Consider the following 23887-nt stretch of genomic DNA (forward strand, 5'->3'; position numbering starts at 1 on the left):
TAGTTTCAGATGGGATCAGACTGGATTATTGGCCCTTAGCACAATCCTGATGGAGAGGCTTGTTGTGGGTGCTCAGTGTATGTTTTCCTAGGTCATGAGAAGCAGCGTATGTGAATTTGGGATGAGTGGATGGGAGATGATGGCACAGACATACACACACACACACACACACACACACACACACTAAAGGAACAGACATTGTTACAGAGAGCAAGAGCTATCAGAAGGCATGAATTCAAGCCCTGTGTACGGTTCTTAACAATTAGAACAAGCCACCTCTCATTTCTGAACTACCTTTCCTAAGGGAGTGTTTTGAAAGTTGTATGACATAATGTTTTTCATGAGCTTCATAATTATGCAGGCTCCTGTGCAAATGTACACGCATTGAAGCAGAAACAAACAGGTCTTCATTTTTTATTTTATAATCTTAAAAATCATATGTTAGTTAGAGGCCAGTTAAATTGTTTTCTGGAAAAAATGACACTTGAATTCAGCCCTCAAAATAAAAGCGATGTAATTTGACAGGCGGAGAAAAAGATGTGGCAAAATGGAAGAGGATTTATATGCCTGATGGGTCTCTGTCTTACAAAGTACTTTTAGAAATAACTTTTTTGTCTCATTTATTTATCTTTATGGTGTGTTTGAAGTGAAGCAAGGATAGCTTTTTTTCCTTTAGATTTAAGAAAGCTGGTCACAGGAGAATATATTACGTGCCACCCAATAAGCACAGATGGTTTCCACAATCCCATGCGATTTATAAATGAAGAGAATATGACATAGATTGAGATGGGAAACTGGATTAAAGTAAAAGTATATAATATTCAGCAATTGATGCATGCATGTAGTAAAAGAATTGCAAGATAAACATGAACTAGAACAAAGCCAGCTAACTTGAAAAAAATAGTGTATATGCGACAATTTATGAAGCATAAGAAGACCCATCATCAAACTTAGAATATTATCAACTATAAAATTACCCTGTGTGCTTCCTCTCCACTTTGTCTTCTACTTCCTCCTGGAGGTTACCCAGAACTTTCTGTTTATTGATTCTTAGCTTTACATTGTATGTGTCTATGTAAGCAAAATGAAAAAATAAATTGCATACATATACAAGCAGAAAATGTATTAATAGGTATATATGAAAATTTGCATGTTTGGGAGCTTTATTTTTAAAAATGATACCAGATAGGGTCAGCCGCAGCAGCACAGTATTAGCCCAATGCTCTGCAATGTAGGAGGTCATGTGGAAGATCAGTGTTTGTTTCCAAGGCCGACTCGTACATGCCAAGTGCTGGTGCACCTGCCTGTGGTCCTGGTTGGCTGGCAAGGCTGCGGGGAGGATCTTGGTATGAGATTCCATTAAGGGTACCCTTCTCACTCCTCTTTACCATAAATAAACATGTATATTTAGCCTAGGCTTGGATCTTTCACTGTAATTCAATTTTTTTAAAAAAAGATATATAGTATGTTCTCTCTTGCAACTTGCTGTCTCTAAGATTCATCTATACTGCTTCATGTAGTTTGTTCATTTTTACTTCTCTGTAATATTCAATTATGTAAATATAGCAGAAATATTCCCTCTGGATGGACACTCATTATTTCCATACTTTTTTGATTCAAATGAACGTTCTCCTACACATTTTGTTAAGCATATGTTTGAGAGTTTCTCTAGGGCACATACCTACGAGTAGAATTGCTGGTACATAGGTGTACATGTTCAGTTTTGCCAGATAATTCCAACCAGACAATGCCAGTTTATAAACACTATTTCCAAAATCTGGAGACTACTTTAAAAAGCTCTTAGAACACTGGAATTAAAGCACAAGTTTATTTTGTGCCAAAATACTGAAATCCATGCATAATTTTTCCATAATTCATATTTCCATGAAAGTTTTGAAGATTTCCTATAACCCACTTGTCCAATTTGACATTGACAGATTTAATTTTGATAGAGAATAGTGTATTAATTTCTTATTGCTATTGTAAAAAAAAAAATCACCCTGAACCAGGACCAGCTGATGGCATAATGGTTACATTGCTAGACTCCCATGTAGTTGAATACGGTTCTGGTCCTGGACGCAGTGGCTGAAAACTCACATCAGGCATGTGTGTGTGCATGCCCAAAATCCCGAGAGGAGAATGGAGGAGAAGAGATTGCGACATGGCCAGGCGATTGTTTCTTTTCTGTCTCTCTTTTTCTCTCTGTCTCTCTGGCAAGTGCCTGCACCCTGTAGTAAAAGATCTCTTTCAAAAAATAAATCAGCCTAATTCAATCACCCTTGCACAATCTTCTTATCTTACAATTCTGGAGGTTCCAAGTCCAAAATTGGTCTTTGGGAGAGAGAAAAGCAAGGTGTCCCTAGCCTCTGTTCCTTCTAGAGGCAGTAGGGGAAAATCTGTCCCTTGGCTTTTCCAGCTTCTAGAGGCTGCAGGCATTCATGGCTCATGGCCACATCATTCAGACCTGTGCTTGTAGGACCACCTTTCCTCTTCTCACTTTCCTGCCTCCCTCTGACAATACTTCATGCTTACCCAGCTAATAAATACACTCATCAAATCTCAGGAGCCTTAATTTCATCACATATACAAACTCCTTTATGCCATGGAAATTAATATACTCCCAGATTCTAGGGATTAGAATATAGGCCTCTTTGGGGTGGATTGGGGCACATTATTTTGCCTAACACAAATATTAACTAATTGGTATATTTGCATTTTTTTTCTTACTAACAGGATTGTGAAACCTTTCACATATTTTTTTGTCATTTGTTTCCTTTTCTATGAAGTGTCTTATGATCATTAGTCAATTTTTCTATTGGACCACCTGCATTTCTTTCATTGATATGAAGGTATTCTTTACATATTTTGGATCTAGTTTTTTTGTTCATTACATGTATTGCAACAATTTATGGCTTCTGTTTACTTTTTTCTGATTTTGTTGTACAGAAGTTTTTAATTTTGGTAAGACCAATTTACATGTATATAGGTTTTGTTTTTTTCTTGTGACATTCGTTTTTTTTTTTAGAAGAGTTTTTTGCCTTAGGGCACATGCACGTGTGTGTGTGTGTGTGTGTGTGTGTGTGTGTGTGTGTGTGTGTGTGTGGAGAGAGAGAGAGAGAGAGAGAGAGAGAGAGTGAGAGGGAAAATGAGAAATCACCTCCTAGGGGGTGTGGCCACACCACAATCCCTTCTCGTCCATTCTCCTCTTGGGATCTTGGGCACGCATATCCAGATGCCCAGTGCAGTTTTTCAAGCCGCCGGGTCTGGGACTCAAACTGTAGTCGGCCATGTGGAAGTCCAGTGACGTAACTGACGTAACTGCTACACCATCTGCTGGTCCCAGGAATTAAATTTCAACAATGTTGTTACAGTTGGGATTCAACCACAGAGTCTGCAATGCATTCTTTTGATCGTGAGTGGTGAATTCGCAGTCTTTTGAATGGACTTTATTTAGTAATAGGCAAAAGTTCCTTAGAGGAAGTTTGGAAACTAAAGCAAAATAAGTAAACTGGGTAATTCCAAGTTTTGGTAAAACACAGTATGTGATGACCCTGATAATTATTATAGATGTAACTTATAAAATGCTCTGAAAACAATGTATATATATATATATATACACACACATTTATTTAGGTTTTTGCCATAGAACATGTACACTTGCAGAATGAGCCAAAGAGGCAGACAGAGGAAAAAGTAAGAATCACCCCCTCAGGGGGATGGCCACACTGCAATCTGTTTTTCTCCATTCCTCTCTCTGGTCTTTAGGTATGCATGCACATGTGCCTGGCATGATTTTCAAACCACCAGGACCAGGATTTGAGCAGTGGTCAGCCCTGTGAGAGTCCATTTCCTTTAACACCATGCCACCTACTGGCCCCCTGAAAGCAATTTTTAAAGAATTGTAAATTATATTTTGAGCCATGATGCCATGATTATGTATATATATCCTTCAAAGGCTACTAATTAGAAGAGTAGAATGTATCTAGATGTATAAATTTTGATAGTAGGGAAAAAGTAAAAGAGCTAACAATAAAAATTCTCATTATTTTATTGTCAATCTACGAAGAAGCTAACATTTATTTACCATTATTATTTTAGTTAATGTCATTACTTCATTATGAACTTTTGCTAATATAATTCTGCACAATTCTTTGCATTGCTTGCTCTCCATTCATCCCTGTCAGATTACGACATATGTTCCATTCAGTCTTGCTTGTTATGATACTGGTAAGCCGACTTCCTCTTTCTGATATTCCTGGTCCTCAGCATGCTGTTGATGTGTCGATTCCCTGCGGACAAATCCAGCTTACTGCTTTTCGTCTCGTCATCATCTTCTTACCACTAACTCCCTGTTAGTAATGATTTTTCCCCCTTCTTTTACTTTCATGTTAATATTTCTCTCTGAATTTATGCCAGTTTTCCCTGAATGTTTTTTTAATATTTATTTAATTTTATTTATTATTATTATTTTTTAATTTGCTATAGGACATATGTACTCACCAGAAAGAGATAGGAGTGGGGAGAGGAATGAGAAAGGAAGCCACCACATTCAGGACTTGAACCACAGTCAGCTACATGGGAGTCCAGCACCTCAATCACCATGCCATCTGCTAGCCCCACCAGATATGTTTTTAAAAATACACTGTGAGGTACCCAATACCTATCAACAAAAATGACCATAATTTGGGACCAGCAGATGGTATAATGGTTATGTTGCTAGACTCCCACATGGCCGACCACAGTTCAAGTCCTGAACCCAGTGACTTCAAACTCACACTGGACATGTGTGCATGCGTACCTAAGATTCCGAGAGGAGAATGGAGGAGAAGGAATTGTGGCGTGACCATCCTTTCCAGCGAGTGATTTCTTACTTTCTGTCTGTCTCTCTCTCTCTCTCTCTGTCTGTCTCTTGCAAGCATACACACCCTATAGTAAAAATCCCTCAAAAAAAAGACACATAGAGTATAATTTTCTTTTAGTTAGTGAAATTGAATTTAAACAAATCATAAAAAATACAGTAGTTGTCTTTTAAACTTTCTTGCTTTAAAATAAACAGATAGGCAATTTAGAGACTATTTCATCCCTGTTTGGCCTGATCCAAATCACCTTAACTCATCTTGGCTTGAGTTGCTGCTGGTATATACTATCTTCTGAACTGCCATTGAGCGACTTCTGCTTCTTTTCCAGTCATTTATTACCTGTTTCTTTTTGACAGTACCATATCCGTTACTGGGGGGGTGGGAGTTGAATAGTACATAATCTTTGCTTTCGTAATCATTCAGTATTTGTCCAGTATTAGAAAAAGACAGTCATATGGAGGATCTATTGCTGAGTGAAGCAAGCCAGGATATGAAAGGAAGATACTGTATGTATCCACTTAATAATATATATAGACTATCTGCACTTTATGGTAGAGATCGAAATATTGGAGGGCATAAAAGCAGTGAAAATAGTTATGAATGCTGAAGACAGTGTGGAACGGGGCAGGAGAAGGGAAGAGTATAGAGAAGGATAGCAAGAGAACAAATAGAGAGGCATGACATTAGTGGGACATGGAAATGGTTTATTACCTGTTGATAATAACATGTATAGTGTTCTCTACTGGACTGGTCTGAGAAGTATTTTATGTTGGGTAAATTCTTTATACAAGCCAAATGATATATAGTGATTGAATGTTTAAAAATATGAGAAAAAAATAATCTGGAAAAAATGATAAAAAGCTATTTGATGATGATGATGCAGATAGTAATGTCTTTGTCCTGACTGATATCCATGGTAATTGTGCTAGAAAAAGAAATGTAATACACTGTAAAGGTATATGTAATTCGATAAAATATAAAAAAGATTAAGATAATAAATTTTAAAAAGACAAAAGAAAAAGACAACCAGAGTAACAGTCGCCCAGGGTGTTATGGGAACAAAGAAGTTGGGGGACATCTTTTAAACTGGAAGATTAGAGAATGCCATCTAAAAGAGGGACACTGAGCTGGGATTTGAAAGATGTTTAGTAATGAGCTAGGCCCCAGGGAGGGATCTCCAGGAACGAGCTCAGCATGTGTGAAGGCAAAGCAGGGAGACCTACAGTGGACCGTATGAGTGGAGTGAGGTGGAAGAGTGGGGCGTAAACAGGTTCAGGCCTCGGTAGGGGCCAGATGATGAAGAACGCAAAGCGTGTACTTTCCCTTAAAGCCATCGATTCGCCCATACACTTATTCCTTTATTCCTGTCATGTATCAGCTGTTGAATTTTTTGAAAAGTCATGATACATTTTTGCATGGATAACTGTAGAAAAAAATACATCATGCTTTTTCTTTCTTTTTCTTTTTTTTTGGGGGGGGGGAGAGGTATTTTTGCTATAGGGCTCATGCGCTCACCAGACAGACAGAAAGAGACAGAGAGACAGAAAGCGAGAAATCACCCCCCCAGGGGGGATGGTCATGCCGCAGTCCCTTCTCCTCCATTCTCCTCTCAGGATCTTGGGCATGCACGCACACACACCCGGCGTGAGTTTTAAGCCGCCGGGTCCAGGACATGAACTGCGGTCGACTACGTGGGAGTCCAACAACATAGCCATTACGCTAAGTGCTGGTTTCCACATCATGCCTTTTCTGACAATCCAGTGAATGTTTTCTATCATTTCTACCATTAGCTAGATGTTAAAGATTTAGAGAACATAGCATGTTTTCAAGGTATTTGTAGTTTAATGAGAGATACTGGTCATTAAACAGCAAGAAGTTATTTAAGCAAGTCTTAACTTTTAAAGCTTTCTGTAGAATGAGAGTTAGTATACATAAATAGTAAAGTCTTTAAAAATTTTACATTTTGGGCCAGTCCATAGCCTAGAGGTTAAATGAGAGCTGGATTCCATGTGGCTGACCTTTGTTTGAATCCCAGCCCTGGCAGCTTGAAGGAAAAAAACATGCTGAGCACAGGTACATGCATGCCCCAAATCTGAACAGGATAGAGAAATGACAGGTGCTTTTTCTTATTCTTCTCTTTTTCTCTGTTTTTCCTTTTCTTTTCTTTTCTCTTCTTTTCTTTTCTTCCCCCTCCTCTCTGGTAAGCACATGAGCCCTTTAGCAATTGAAGAAAAAACATTATGTTGCAATATGTTATTTGTGTGCATATAAAAAATAATAAAGCTGGCACACCCAGAATTCAGAATATCTGGACAGAAAATTCAGAGCTGTTGCTTAATAGGTATATGCCTTTACTTAAATCTTTTAATGTTCATTTACACTTCACGTAAATTGAACCAGGGATACAAACATAGATAAGGTTTGGTTCCCATCCCTGAGAAAATTATAGGTCAGTGGGATAAATAACTGTCTGTTGGCAAATGTATGTTACAGAATTACAATAATAGTAGCTGTTACTTACCAGAGCCCTTGTGCCAGACACTGATCTAAGTGCTTTCCATGTAGTAAGTCATTTAATTTCTGCAGACACTATGAGGTAAGTTTTGGTAGTTCTCTCTCTTGCACTCTTTAATATTTGCCAGAGGATGCTCACTAGAGAGAGAGAGGAAAAAGAGAAAGAGTGGGGACCAGCAGATGGAATAGTGGCTAAGGCACTTGACACTCCCATATGGCTGAGTATGGTTCGAGTCCTGGACCTGGTGGTTTGCTTTCCCACTTTCTCTCTCCTCTCTCTGTCTGTCTCTCTCTGGTCAAATTAAAATAAATGAATGAATAGATAAAAATTAAATAAATGATTTTTAAAAATAGAGAGAGAGAGAGAGAGAGATATCCTCTCCCAGGGGCCATGGTCATGTTGCAATCACTTCTCCTCGATTTTCCTCTTGATTTTGGGCATGTACACACATATGCCTGTCATGGATTTTGTTCTTATTTTGTTTCTAGTTTCTACTGTAGGCTGCATGTGCTCACAAAAGAGAGACTGAGGTGTTGGGTGAGAAATCACCCCCAAGGGGTATGGCCATCCATAATCCCTTCTCCTCCAGTCTTCTCTCAGGAATTTGGGCCCGCGTACCCAATGTGATTTTTCAAGTCACTGAGTCTGGGACTCGCACTGCAGAGTTGGCCATGTGGAGCCAGCAGGTGGCTTAGAGGTTAAGGTGTAGGGGCCCAGCCCAGTTTGGCACTCAAATCATGCACTTGGCTATGTGGGATCCAGGTGCCTTAAACACAATCCTGCTTACTGGCCCAGTTATTCTCTTTTTACAGATGAGGAATCTGACTCAAAAAGAAGGTATTTGACATAATGTTAAACAATTTATAAATAATGCAACTAGGAGTTGAACCCATGGAATTAATTGTAAAGCCTGTGTAATTATGTTTTTCTGTCCCTCTTGATGAATAATTTGTAACAGACTAAAACAAATACTGGGCCAGCTAGGCGGCATAGTGGCTAAGATGACTGGATTCCACATAGCTGACTGTAGTTCTAGTCCCAGACATGGTGGCATGGAGAGCAAGCTGGGCGCGTGTGTGTTTATGCCCAAAGTTATGAGACAAGAGTGGAGGAGAGGGGATTGCAGTGTGGTCATCCCTCTGGGGAGGGATGTTTTCTCACTCTCTCTCTCTCTCCAGAGAGCACATGCATCCTATAGCAAAAATGTAAAAGCCACAAAGTATGGTTGGATAAAAGGTAAACAGCAAACTTTGCCTAGAGATTTAGGAAAGACTTCCCTGAGAAGGTAATCTTAGAGCTGAATTTTAGGATTCTAAGCAAAGCAGAGGGAACCAGGGGACATCCTTGGCAGAGAGGACAATGTACACAGTACACAGAGGACTGACAGGAACCAAGAAGGCTGGGGGAGATGAAAATGTAAGACTTCCATTAGCTACATGAGCTATTTATTTTCTCTCTTGTTGAACTACGAAGTTACCCAGGAAAGTTTACATATTTATTTCCTGAGAGAAAGAGGAGAAATAAACTTTCGTCCACAATCCTCCCCTCTACGCGGCAGTCAGTCAGGATCGTGGGCACGCCAGCTGGTGCACCCAGCCAGTTGAAGTAGACCTGTGATTTGAACCTGGAACTTTTCCCACAAGGTTTCCAGCATCGTGTAGCAATCCCTGAACTGACCATGCCACTGACGAATGCATTTTTAAAATTTAGGCTATTTACTTGGTGTATATACCCTTTTATAATTTAAATAATGTACAGCTATTTAAAAGATTTGGGGTGGAGAAGTTTAAAGTGGTTCCAACCAAGAAATACTATCTGGGTTTATTGCAGTAATTATCCCATTGTTACTTAAATAACGCTCTGTTGGCAGTACAAATTTTTTTTTTCTTATGAAACAAAACAGGGCTTGTATTCAAAAGTCAGTTCTCATACACAATAATCTTTATAAATATTTTGAAAACTCCTATTAACATTACCCGAAAATGTCATTCTAAAATGTGTCCACATTATTTAATTTTATATCTCTTTTTAATATACTGCTTTATAAACCTCTTACTGAACATCAGTTGAGAAATATATATTTCTTTGATTTTCTTATTTTGCAAGTCTCTGAAATAATATTGTAAAAGCTTACAGTATTTCCTTTTCCTTACTAGCTTTTGTAAATAAAAAGAAATTAAGTGTTTCATGATCCAGGTGAGTGAAGAAAATAAATAATATTTATTGAGTATAACGAATGTGCTTGGCACTTTCACAGAAATAATGTTATTTATGGTTTACAAAAAGGCTATGAGGAAAGGTTTTAACATGAAGGAGACTCAGGATTCAGAAGGGGTTAAGAACGCCTTTGGCCTGAAGTTACCTAACTTATTTTATGGACGTGTTTATATAAGCTTGACTTGCTAAGTGCCTATTTTCTCTACTCTTTCATTGCTGAAGAGTACTTTAGGCATGGTATATCTTGGTCTGAATTATGTTTTGAATATAAATGTTCAGTGTAGACAAAGCAAGATTCAGAAATGTGATATGCTTAAGTGTCGATAAAGAGTAAAGAAGAAATCTGAATTTCTTTCCATCATTGAGATTTACTTCAGTAATCAAAAAATACCAGTAAACCCACTGAGCTAATGTAAGACAAAATCATTCTGACCAGTTAAAGAATGATAAGGCAGGTTTATTTAGGACCTTGACTATAGGTGTAGAGACCAGACTTTGGTGTTTTGCAGCGAAGGAGCCAGATTAGGCTTGACTCCTAAAATAGTAAGGAAAATAGAAAGTCAGAGCCAAGGAGCTGGGTACAGGTTGGTGAGTGGGAAATGACCACTGGAGTGTCAGGGCCCATGGGACGTTCTGGCTAAATCAACCCAATAATCTTGCTCAGGACAGGGCAGATGGATCAGGAATCACTGGGGGGGGGTGATGGGAGATATGAAGCCCATTAGGATATCGAGGATGATCAGATAAGGAGGAGTGGGTTCTGGCTAAGCTGACTTAGCAGGATTCTTGCTAAAACTGGGCAATGCAGGGACTAATGCAGAAGCCCAGAAGTCAGGGTCTTGTTGAGAACAGAGTTCAGAAGAATCTAATTAGAGTTTGGTCAAGTAGAGAATTTTTGTCATTGGTAGCAGATTGGTATATATCCTTTTGTATCTGATAAATATTGACTAACCATGGTGCAATAGATTGAGTATGTCTAGTCAGATAATGTTTGTCATTAGGTGATCGCTATGTATCTTTTTTAAATTAAAATGAAAGTTGATTAGTTTATCTTCAGAGAAACAAAGAAATTTATTTTCATCCTCTAATTGTTACTTGGTATTAAATAACTAAACATTGCTAACTAAAACATTGCTAACTAGAGTCTTAAGTTTTCAAGAAATTGATCATTTAAAATGGACACATCAATATGGGTAAGCCACTGAAGGGCACTTAACTGGGAACTAGAAGACTGGATTCTCATCCAAGTTCTTTTTCACATGAGACTTTGAATAAGTTGTTCTTAGCTGTGCTTGGAGTTGCACGCAGGCCACCTGACTTATAAACAAAAACAAAAAGAATGAAATTCTGTCAGTTGCAGCAAGGTGATTGACTCCCGAGGACATACTGAATGTGAAGTAAGCCAATCATGTAAAGACAAATACGGTGCAATCTCACTTACATGTGGGATCTAAAATAGCTCAGCTCCTAGAAGAGCTTGAATGGTGGGAGGGAGAAAAAAAGGGGAGAGATATTGATCAAGATATCCGGAATTCTGGAGATCTAACGTACATCAGTGTGACTATACTGAGGCCATACTATATACTTGCTGTTTGCCAGAAAGGTAGATACTCTGTTTTCACCGCACACACAATAAATGTGTAATGGTAATTATGTAAAGTGATGGATATGTTCATTAGCTTGAGTGTGATTGTTTTGCAGAGTGTTTCAAAATGGTGTTTTAAAACATCAAGTTGTACACCTCAAATACTTATAGTTTTCATTTCTTAGTTACATTTCCATAGAACCTAGGATGAAGGGCTGGACCCAGTGCAGTGGTTAAGTACAGTGCATCAGGAGTCAGATGCCACATGCTCAACCATGGTTCCAGTTCCGCCTTGTGGCTTAAAAGACGAGCTGAACCTGTTTGTATGGGTGCCCAAATTTTTCATGGAATGGGAAATTAGAGGAGAAGGGATTGTGGCATGACCATGCTCCACTGCAGAGGGAGTACCTTCTTTCTTTCTCTTTCTCTCTTGAGTATTGTACTCCATGGCAATTAAAACAACCACCACCACCACAACAAAAACACCTAGGGAACCAGCAGTTAGCGTAATGGCTATGTCGCTGGATTCCCACGTAGTCGACCGCAGTTCGTGTCCCGGACCCGGTGGCTTAAAACTCACGCCGGGCGCGTGTGCGTGCGTGCCCAAGATCCCGAGAGGAGAATGGAGGAGAAGGGATTGCGGCGTGACCATCCCCCCTGGGGGGTGATTTCTCGCTTTCTGTCTCTATGTCTCTCCCTGTCTGTCTGGCGAGCGCACGCACCCTACAGTGAAAATCTCTCAAAAAAAAAAAAAAACACCTAGAAAGAAAAAGGTAAGTTTAAGCCTCTTTTTAGTCCACTTTCTTAAGTTGTAATGAAAGTAAAAGATAGTGATTTTTGCCTTTTTCTTTTTTTTTAATGGCATAGACCCCTTTGAAAACTGAGGAATCACCTAGATTTGGGGGATAAGGGCAGAGGTTATTTGCATGCACCAGGTAGAGGGGAAGAGAGGGCTCCCATACGCACCCCTCTTTCCCGCCCCCCGCAGTAGGGTTTGTTCATGCCACAGTATTTTGACCAGAGAGCTAGAAATAGAGAGGGAAAGTGAGGAATCACCCTCAATGGAGGATGATTACTCCCCTATCCCTTCTTCATTTCTCCTTCTTTGGGATTTTGGGCATGCATGCACAAGCACCTGGCATGTTTTCAAGTTGCCAGGTCTGGCATGCAGTCATGTGGGATCCGGCTGTTTTCACCACACCACTGGTGAACCCCTCTATCTTTGCATTCCTTCAGGATTTGGGACATATAACGTACATGTGTCCAACCTGTTTTTCATGCTTCAGGGGCCAGGATCTAAACTATAGTTTACCGTATGGGATCTAGGTCCCGATGTATAGCACTTAACCACTGTGCTACAGGGCCAGCCCTTGGAAAAACAATTTGAAGTCATCGAAGATCAGGAACCCACTAACTCATATCCACAGTCTCTGGATTAGGAACTCTAGCTATAGGGTAAGGACAAGTAGAGCTGTACATAATCTAAAATGTTAGGTAATTTATACAATTTTTATAATTCACTTCATATTTTATTTTTGCTTTGGGGATTTTCAGGACTCTAAGCACAATCACAAAATAGGTTCTTTGAATATACAGGTTGAGTATCTTTCCTCTGAAATGCTTGGGGCTAGAAGTATTTTGGATTTCAGATTTGTTTCTGGTTTTGAAATATTTACATATACACAGTGAGATATTTTGGGCCTGGAACCCAATATGAAAACTCATTTATGTGTCATCTTATACACATAGCCTGAAGGTAATTTTATACAATAGTTTTGTATTGGCAGTGTTTTCGTAGTGACTCATTGCATGAGGTCAGGTGTGATGACATTTTTCGCTTGTGATTTGATGTTGGCACTCAAGGAGTTACAGATTTGGGAGAATTTTGGATTAGGGATGTTCTGCCTGTATTTGTTGAAATCTTTATTTATAAGACTTTCATGTTTTCCAAAACTGAAGTATTTCGGACAGCTTTGGACTAGACTAAGTTTTGTTATTTTGTTGTTTAATTGTTTCCCTCGGCCTTTTGTCCATAAGCCTCAGCACTTTCTCCTGGGGTTGAGACTTGAGAATGTACCGTCTGCTCTTTGCACAGCAGTCAGTGCAGGCAGCCATGGCTGAGCTCTATCTAGGCAGCAGGGTCCTGCTCCTCACCTGGGAGGAGTCGCACCATGCCCTCCTGTAGCAGCGGCGCACTGGGACATCAGCGCATCAGCGTGCGCCTGCAGCCAGATACGGAATTCCCTCAGAATTCTCAAGAGGAAGCTTTAAGATGTTTAAGATGCTTGTTCTTGGGACCAGCAGTTGGAGTATTGGTTATGTCGCTGGACTCTCATGTAGTCAACCGTGGTTCGAGTCCCGGACCTGGTGGCTTAAACTCATGCCGGGCACCATGTGTGTGCATGCGCAAGATCCTGAGAGGACAGTGGAGGAGAAGTGATTTGTGGCGTGTCCATACCCCCTTGGAGGGTGATTCTCGCTTTCTGTCAGTTTCTCTCTGTCTTTCTGGCAAGCACACGTGCCCTATAGCAAAAACCTCTTCTATCGTTTTAAAATTCATAGGCAGGTGTTTAGGAAGTGCAACTTCAGCCTTGTAGTAGTCTTTTATTTCTTAAGAAAAGGTTATGCAGCAAAATGAGAAATTAATCTCAGGGCATACTTACTTTTCTACAGATTAAAAAGCAAATTGCCTTTCTTCCAAATTCTCATATCTGTAATGTCCTTCCAGTCTTCCGAGTTCCTTTTGAAAGGCCCTAGTTTTGTTACTAAAATTAGTAAATTGCTGGCATTTAGCAGTAGGTGACAAAGGCTAATAATGATGCTTTCAAATGCTTAGTGTTATTGAGTTCATAAATACTCAAACTAGTGGTGGTTAGTTTACTTTTTTTTTTTTTTTTAGAGAGTTTTGCTGTAGGGTGCATTCACTCGCTGGGAAGACAAAAAGTAAGAAATCACTCCCCAGTGGTGATTGCCACAGTGACCCAACCACGATCCCTTCTCCTCCATTCTCCTCGTGGGGATTTGGATATGCACGCACACACGCCCAACATGAGCTTCAAGCCACCAGGTCCAGGGCTCCAAACGCAGTCAACCACATGGGAGTCCAGCTTCTTAACCGCTATGCCACCTGCTGACCCCGATTAGTTTACCTTTTAACTGCAGCTTCAGTTCCAGGAATACATTTTTTTTTTATGATTCAGTTCACCACATTCTTACCAGAAATATGCTTCGTAAAACAAATATTTATATCTCTTTCTTTAAAAAGTGCTCATTAGGCCAACCCATGGCCTGGTGGTTAAGGTGGTTGACTCTCACATGGCCTACTGTGTGGTTCAAGTCCTGGATCTGGCAGCTTGATAAACATACTAGGTGTGCGTGTGTGCCTGCTTGCCCAAAATCCTGAAAATAGGAAGAGATGGAGGAGAAGGGATTGAGGTGTGACCATCCCCCATGAGGGACTGCTTTTTTATCTCCCTATCCACCATCTGTCTCTCTATGGATTTTTTTTTTTTTTTTGTAGTTTTCTATAGGGCATATATTTGCTGGAGAGAGAGAGAGGAGGAAAAGTGAGAAGTCACCCCCACAGGGCGATAGCTATGCTACAGTCCCTTCTCATCCATGCTCCCCTTGGGATTTTGGGCACACAGACATGCACCTGGTGTGATTTTCAAGCCACTGGGTTCACAACTCGAACTACACTGCTGTTGGGTGTTGTGAATCCCCCTCCCATAACCTTTGTGCCACCTGAGTTCACCTCTGGAAAAAAAAAAAAAAAAAATTAATTTCATTTTGCTCTTCCATTTTATCTGTTTAAAGAAGTAGAAAGAAATCTTTCAGATAGAATGTTCTGTTTTTCACTTTTATAAGCTATTTCCTGCATGTTTGACCTAGCGAGATGATGACATTTTGACTGCTGTGTATTGCCATCTTTCTGCAGATTTCAACGTGTTTGTCACCAAGCAGCCAAGATGAACATGGTAAAGAGGATCATGGGGCGGCCGAGGCAGGAGGAATGCAGCCCGCAAGACAACGCCTTGGGCCTGATGCACCTCCGCCGCCTCTTCACCGAGCTGTGCCACCCTCCCCGGCACATGACTCAGAAGGAACAGGAAGAGAAGCTGTACATGATGCTGCCAGTGTTTAACAGGGTAAGCCCAGGCCGCCAGACGCCCCTGCAGGACCGCGTGGCTGTGTGAGAATCTCAAGGATAACGGCAAGCCACACGTGGGAAGAGTTACAGGGTGACTTAGATTTTTAACAAATTTGATCTCTTCCTTGCAGTCTGCTATACAGTAGTGTGACTCGATGTGCATGAACCACACTTAGTGAGACCTCCTTTGGTTCGAATAGGTAAAAGGAAGGCTGCGAGCATTTAGTAACATGTCCCTGTAATGGTTGAGTTTGGGAAGAAGGATAAATCGTCATTTGTGTTATTTCTGTGATCTTTTAGACTGGTGGTTTCATTGCAACAAATGATGTGATCGCCCAAGTTCTTTGTATGTTTAAAAAAGTCATCGCAGCTTTTGCTTTGTTGTTTGGGTGGCTTCCTATAAGAGATTCTGTAAAAGGACAGTCAGAGGCTAAAGAAAGTCTAAATAGTTAACATTTTAAGGTGTTTTATGGATTACATGTAACCATCTTGTTAGGGACTTTTAAAATAACTTTTTAATGTTTATCCACATAGTTTATGTACATAGTTTAAAAAGTCGAGTCGTTCCACAGGCTTATGGCTGCCCCACCACTCTTTTCTGTGAACTGTTGCTGCCACGACAGGCTTAGGCATAACTTATTTCTACTGCTTTTCCTTGGTTGGTTATTCAGTTTTATTTGCCTTCTTACTGAGGAATGTAAGAATTACCTTTTTTACTTCCTGTCTTTCTAAGCCATAGCTTACATACTCAAACACAAACTCTACTACCCTCCTCCTCGCTTCCACGGAGTCAGGCCGTTTGTGTCAGCAGTGTGCAGTGTTCACTCTGCCATGTACTGGTGTCAGTAGTATCTAAGCATGAACTGTGCAGTGTGTCACCATGGTCTCCCCTTGTCACAGCACTTGTTTTCCCCAGATTTCATAACTCAGTTTCTTCTCCTCATTCACATGTCTATTTCTCCATCTCCCCCTTCTCTGCCTCTCTTTTTTCCTCTTTCTCATTCTCACCTCACTAGCCCCTGTTCCCCTTTTCTCTGCCTTTCTGATTTTCTCTCCCTTTGCTTTGTCTCTGTTCTCGTCCTCTTATCTCCATCCCTTCTTCCTTTGCCGCCATGTCTCTCTCTTTTCATCTCTCTCTAAGCTATCTCTCTCTCCCCCCCTTACTTTGTCTGCTTCCCCCTCCTGTCTATCTCTGCTTCTCATCCCTATTTCTCTCTCCTCCTCTCTGTCTCTCTTTTCCCCCTCTGCTCTCATGTCTCTCTCTTCCCATTTCTCTCTCCATCTATGTCTCTCTTTCTCTCCATTCTGTTTTTTTCTTCCCTGGGATTGCTTCCTCCCCTGGATCTGCCTCTGCCCCAACTATGTCTGTGTCTCCCCCTGCCACCACCCCGTGTCTACATTGGCCTCTGTGTTGTTTTCTCTGTTAGTCTGTCTTTTGGCCTGAAATTTTCTAGGCTCTTCCTTTTCTCCTCTGCATTTTGAAATTTAACCATGGCCTCATGATGAGCCTTCTTAAAGCTTATATTGTTTGGTTTTGGGAAAATATTCTGGCATATTTAAAAATATGTTTTATTTGTTCCCTTTTTCTGGAACTCTCAGATATTTGCTCTTCTAGATTAACCTTGTGCTACCATAGTTTTAATTTTCTTGTACGCTTTCTTTTTTTTTTTTCAAATGATGTAGTATCTCCTTTCCTCCCTCCAAAAATATTAAAGTTTTTCATATTTTCTCACATTTCTTGCATTGTTCTGTTTGGTCCAAGTTACTTTCTTTATTTATGTTACTCTCTTTCATGTTAGAGGAATCTTTAGAGGTCTGGTGATAATTTTCTATGTTGTTATTTTAGAATGAGATATTGAAACTTGATTGGAAATTGTGTGTGGAGGGTAAGACTTTGACATGGTAATTTTATCTTGCTGGGCTATTAATTGAGAGATCCCCTCCAACCTCAATAGTCTTAAATATTTTCTTTTATATGTTGATATCCCATGAGGGGAGAGTCTCTAATCTGCCTGGAACATATAGGTCTGACTGCTAATTTTTCTTAAAGCCAAGTTAAGGAACAAGGCTGATTCTTATTCAGTGGGTAGACTTTCACTTCACTTCCAGTGTTCACAGATCTGTGGCCGTGTCTTCACTTTGTGCTAGTATTCCTGTTCTTTTTCTCCAGGGATCAAACGCCCAGCTATCTACTGCCCTGTGGAGTGGCAGTCATCTCCCGTTTCTGGGCTATAAAATAAAAACATTTAGTATGGAAATGTGAAATTAAATAAGATAATATACTTAAAGCCCTTAGTAAATATTTGTCCTCAGAAACCGATGTCTATTATTATTATGGCTGTTAGAGCATTAATTGTATCAGATAAAGCAAAAAGTACAGACTGCATGTGTTGAAATAATTGTTTGGTGTATGTATTACTCAGATCAAGCTAAAGGCTAATGTTTACAGCAGAGGAGGAGAGGTAGAGCTCACTCATTGCACATTTATTTGTTAATTTGTTTCCTCATTTATTCCGTTATCATGCGTTCACGGATTTGATGCTCTTACATTGAAAAGAACACATTATGCCATCCCCTGTGCTGTGCATTGGCGTTTCTGAGATATGATACAGTCTTGTAAAGCTGAGGTGTAACAAGGTGAAGCACATAAACAGATAATATGATAAGACACAAATGTAGTATTAGAGACACGAGAGCGTACTATGGCACCACTAAAAGTAATTGTCTAAGAGTCTGTGGGGATCAAGGAGGGGAGGTCTTTCTTAAGAATGTGATAGACTTTGGAGTCTAGAAGATAAGCATTAGCTGGATTAGGGATATGCTTGGCTAATTAACTGAGAAGATAAATAGAACTTAAGAATGAGCTGGGATAAAAATGAACAAACATTTTAGTGTGTGTCAGCATGTGTAGGCAATCAGAGAAGTTGATTTTACTTCAAAGAGGGGAGAAACGATGATTTAGGATTGACAGGAGCAGATCATGAAAGGTTTATCTGTCATGTTAGGAGCTCATACTTTCTCTCGGTGACATGCAGAGCAGAGGAGGGAGTTTAAGCAATAGAATAAGAGTAGAGAGGTCCAAGGCAAGGCTGTCATGTTTCTAATTTGGGAAACTGGGTGATTGTTTTTACCCAAACCTGAGAAAGATTCAGTCTGGGGCATTGAGTCTGAGCTATGTGTGAGCTGCTCCCTGGGTGAAGGTATTCAGCAGCTAAATAGAAGCTTAGGTGAGGGGCCTTGCTGGGATGGTTTTAGGACCCATATGGTTCTGGGACCCATAGAGATCTGTAGTTGAGATCCTGGAAGAAAGTAAGTGGTTTCTCATGGCTTATGCTGCCATGTGAGAAGAGCAGCAGGCATAGGATGCTATGGAGAAGAGTGTTTCGTCAAAGGTTGAGCTGAGTATCTTTCTCCTGTTGAGTTTGTCCTGTAGGAGACCAGGTTTTGTTGGATGTGAATATAGATTTGTAACTGCAGTAGGAGTTGAATGAGATCTTACTTGATGACCTCTGTTTCCTGTAGTTATCAACAGAAAATGTGGCCTGTTAAGAGTCTGGAGCAAGGGCTTGAGTAAAAGACTTCAGAAAATTGTGATGGTTTGGAGTATTAGTGGAATAGAATATGAGAGAGAAAAAGAGAGAGATGAAAAGGGGCAATAAGAGAATTAATTAGATGGAGGCCAGCAGATGATGTAGCAGTTATGTTGCTGGACTCCCACAAGGGTGACCGCAGTTTGAGTCCCAGACCCTGTGGCTTGAAAATCATGCCAGGTGCACCCAAGATTCCAGCAGAACGGAGGAGAAGGATTGGGATGATTTCTTACTTTCCCTCTCACTGTCTCCATCTCTCTTCCCAGTGAGCAATCACCCTAAGGCAAACACCTCTTAAAACAAACAAACAAACAAAAGATAGATAGATAGATAGATAGATAGATAGATAGATAGATAGATAGATAGATTAGAGAACCTTTCCTGCTACCTAGTTGTTAAGGGAACCAAATCCTGCATGGCTGACTGCAGTTTGAATCCTAACCCCAGAGACTTGAAAAACACACGGGGCACATGTACATGTATGCCCAGAATCCTGACAGGATGGAGAAACGGATTTCAGCATGACTATATCCATTGACGGGTGCATTCTCCCTCTCTCTCCCCACCCCCGTCTCACTGTCTCTCTTTCTGGTAAGTGCATGCACCCTCTGGCAATTAAAAACAGCAACAACAAAAGATTAGAACTGAGGGCCTAGTGAAGGTTGTAGATGATAATTTACATGGGTTCTTACCCGTGTGGGTCTGTGTGTAGAAGCAGAGATGGCAGATATCTGAACTTTTGGGGTGGAAATTTTGCTGGGCTGGTAAGACAGAAGAGCAAGACTGGAAGGAAGGGGCATAAGAGAGAAATTAATTTACATGTCATCTATTGGGGGTTGTGGGATAGACTAGCAAAGGGAAATATTAATACATCTAGGGGATATACATTTTTTAATCTATGAAATAAGAGGCTAGTTATGTGTTGAGAATGATGGAGAGAAGAGATGGTAAAGTAAGAGCATGAGGAGAGGTAAAAAAGGTTTGAAATAGCTGTTTTGAAAATGAGGGGGAGAATTGACAACACACAAGACTTCGTCAAAACCTGGCCAGGTGAATCATTTATTTTATTGGAACCAGTTCTGATAAGTTATATTGTTTTCTTGTTTTGCTTTTCCAGTATGCCAGAAGGTGTGTGTGCTTGCCAGAGAGACAGTGGGAGAGGAAAGGGGAGAGAGCATCCCACAATAGGGCATGGTCATGCCATAATCCCTTTTCCTCCATTTCTCCCTCCTATTCGTATTTTAGGCACACATACACCTATGCCTGATATGTTTTTAAGCCTCTGAAGCAGGAATTTGAACCCCATGGTCAGCCATGTGGGGTCTGGTTCCTTTAACCATTAGGGCACAGGACCGGTTCTTAGTTTTTAATTTTCATTTTTGTTTTACTTTAATGTCGTCATGTGCTATTGGCTACCGAGTATTATGAGATAATTTCCTTCCCTCAGACTTAGAAAAATTTACAAGATAGTGATATTATTTAGAGCAGCTAGGGAGATTGTTGTTCTCAGCTATTAACATGAATTATTAAGTAATTTCAACATATATATCCCATGTATTTCATCAGTTAGGCTTCCATAGTACATTTTTTAAAAATAATTACTTTATTTAACTTTATTTATTCATTTTAATTTGACTAGAGAGGGACAGAGTGAGTGAGAGAGAGAGAGGCAGAGAGAGAAAGTGAGAAAGCAAGCCACCAGGTCCAGGACTTGAACCGCAGTCGGCCATGTAGGAGTCTAATTCACTTTACCACCACACCACCTGCCAGCCCTAGCTTCCATAGTAAATTAAGACAAGTTTTAGTAAATGTGTGGTATTGGAAAAAAAAAAAAGTAGGTAGGAAATATGCTAGTGCATATTCTCCGTCTGCTTATATGTTTGACTTAGTTTTTTTAGTTTTTTTGGTATTTTATCTTGTTATAGGTCTCATTAACTATTAACAAATTCTTTCAAGTTGGAAGTTATTCTTACTTTTTTAAGAGAGATTTTTTGCAGTAGGGCACATGCACTCACCAGAAAGACAGAAAGCAAGAAGTCAGCCTCCAGGGGAATGGCCATACCACAGTCCCTTCTCCATTCTTCTCTCAGGATTTTTGGCATGGATGCACACATGCCCAGTGTGAGTTTAAGCTTCTGGGTCCAGGACTTGAAGTGCAGTCGACTACGTGGGAGTTCAGTGACATAACCATTATGCCATTTGCTGGTCCTAGAAGTTTTTGTTTTGTTTTTGTTTTATTTTATTTAACTTTATTTATTTATTTATTTAATCAAACAGAGGGACAGAGTGAGAGAAAGAGAGAAAGTGAGAAAGCAAGCTGCCAGGTCCAGGACTCGAACCTCATTTGACCATATGGGAGTCCAGTGCCTTTAGTCACCATACTACTGGCTGGCCCCCCAGCCAGGAAATTTTTTTTTAATTGCCAGAGGGGATATGCACTGACCAGAGAGAGAAAGACAGGGAGTGGGAGAATGCCCCTCCCAAAGGGCTGCAATCCCTTTTCCTCCATTTCTTCATGCTGTCAGGATTGGGGGCACACATGCACACTCACCAGTATGTTTTTCAAGTTGCCAGGTCCAGGACTCAAATGACATGTTTGGCCATGTGAAATCTAGGCCACCAGCTGGCCCCATGTGGCAAGTTTTTAATTCATTCTTTAAAACGCACATGTAAATGCAAAATTGTTCTTGGATGTAATTTTGAATTTGAGACTATATGGCCATCTCTATTTACTGTTTAACCATTTGTGCATGAACTTTCTCCACGAGTAAGAAATACCTTTGGTGAATGAATAAATGGCTCCATATAACTATAGAAGCCAACCAATTCCTACCATGATTGCTGTAATTGAATTGCAGTGTTAATTTTTGAGACTTTTTACCATGCTAAATACTGTAAGGCATGAATATCTACCTACAGATTAGTTTCTATATGTGCTTATTAAGCTTATTAACTGTGCTTAATAGTGTTATTTCAACCTGATTTTTGCCATTAAGAGGTAAAGTTGGAAAATGACATGTGTGAAGTCCTTTTTCTGGGCCAAGTCTCATGCTGGGTTCTTGAAATGCCTCCTGTGGTCTTCATCACAGTCCTAGAGAGAAGGCTGCTGTTACCTTCTCTGTTACTCATTCTCTGAAACTGAAAGATTATGGTGGAGTCTGAGAATAGCTGAAAAATCTTTATTCAGCATTTAAAAAAATAATTAATCTGTAGTCTCAAGAACAGAAGTTTACAGAGAAAATACTTAGTCTAAATGAAATCAAAATGAATAGCATTTTAGTCATCTAAAAACTGCCATTTTTGGGGCCAATAGATGGCATAGCAGTTACATCCCGTACTCCCCCATGGCCAACTGCAGTTCAGGTTCCAGACCCAGGGGCTTAAAAATCACACTGGGCTTGTGTGCATATATGCCCAAGATCCTGAGTGGAGAACAGGAGAAGGGATTGTAGCATGACTATCCCCACTATGGGATAATTTCTCACTTTCTCTCTTACTGTGTCTGTCTCTCTCTCAGGTCAGCACACACATCGTAAGACAAAAACTTCTTATAAAAAAACTGTCATCATTATGTATTATATAACATTGATATATGTTATACTTAGTGATGTGTTTTAAAATGTAGGGCCAGTCTCATAGTCTTGTGGTTAAGAGAGTGGATACCACATAGTAAGTCCTGGTTTGAATCTGTTCCAGTGGTTTGAAAAACACCACAGCCACATGAGCATGTATGCCCCAAGTCACCACTGAATAGAGAAATGGAAATTAGGGGATAATACTGTGACCATACCCCCTGGGAGGTGTTTTCTTCCTCTCCTTCCTCCTGACTAATCTCTTGCTAGTGCATGTGCCCACTGGAAATTTTTAAAATGTGGTCTTGGAGACCAGCAATTGGCGTAATGGTTATGTCGCTGGACTCCCATGTAGTTGACGGTGTTCAAGTCCTGGACCTGGTGGCTTAAACTCACACTGGATGTGTGTGCGTGTGTGCCCAAGATCCCAAGAGGAGAATGGAGGAGAAAGGATTGTGGCATGGCCACCCCCCTTGGCGGGTGATTTCTCGCTTTCTGTCTCTCTGTCTCTCTTTGTCTGTCTGGCAAGCGCACGTGCCCTACAGGGGTGAGGGCATGCCGCCTATAGGGAACCCCCCCCCCCCAAAAAAAGTGATCTTTACTTTCTCTAAGAAACTTGTTTTTTGTACTTATTTCTAATTTATATTTGAGAAGCATGTTGAATAAAGTGTCTTTTTAAAAAATATTTAATTTTATTTATTATTATTATTTTTTAAATTTGCTACAGAGAATGCATACTCACCCCCCCCCCCAAAAAAAGTGATCTTTACTTTCTCTAAGAAACTTGTTTTTTGTACTTATTTCTAATTTATATTTGAGAAGCATGTTGAATAAAGTGTCTTTTTAAAAAATATTTAATTTTATTTATTATTATTATTTTTTAAATTTGCTACAGAGCATGCATACTCGCTTAGACAGAGACAGAAAGAGAAAGCAAACTGCCAAGTCCAGGACTCTAGTCTCGGTCAGCCATGTGGGTGTCCAGCACCCTAACCACCATGTCACCTGCTGGCTCCCAGTGTCCTTTTAAAAATCTCTTACAAATGACCTTTACTTTTTAAAGTGTTGGCTTTACATGGCAGAATCCCAAATTTAGAACTAAATAAGAAAGACCAGAAGTTAGACAGATGGAGCTGGCTGTATGACGCAGTAGTAATATGCTGCTCAAGAGAAGACGGGACCCCACCTACCAAGCATAGTTTGAATCGCCAAGCCTGGTCCATATGAAGCATGCTGGGCTCATGCAGATGTTACCAAGTTCTGGTGGAGTAGAGGAAAGGGGTCACACTGTGGCCACATTCTCTGGAGGGTGTTCATCTCTTTGTGTCATGTGTGTGTACATGTTCTGTCATGAATAAAGAAAAACTATAAAAAAGTATTTAGACAGACGAACCACCTT

At 40.2% G+C, this 23887-nt stretch overlaps 1 protein-coding gene across 7 annotated transcripts in view; it reads left to right on the forward strand.

Annotated features, from left to right (window-relative positions):
• WDFY3 (WD repeat and FYVE domain containing 3) overlaps positions 1 to 23887 on the forward strand; it is a 258678-nt gene that overhangs the window by 47766 nt on the left and 187025 nt on the right. For all 7 annotated transcript variants that reach the window (XM_014585831.2, XM_014585832.2, XM_006143286.3 and 4 more), the window contains exon 2: positions 15114 to 15324. In XM_014585831.2, coding sequence (XP_014441317.1) covers positions 15145 to 15324 — 180 coding nt within the window. In that variant the 5' untranslated portion in view covers positions 15114 to 15144. The remainder of the gene's footprint in view (positions 1 to 15113; positions 15325 to 23887) is intronic.

Source organism: Tupaia chinensis, unplaced genomic scaffold (assembly GCF_000334495.1).
Source record: "Tupaia chinensis unplaced genomic scaffold, TupChi_1.0 Scaffold000094_1, whole genome shotgun sequence".
NCBI lineage: Eukaryota > Metazoa > Chordata > Mammalia > Scandentia > Tupaiidae > Tupaia > Tupaia belangeri.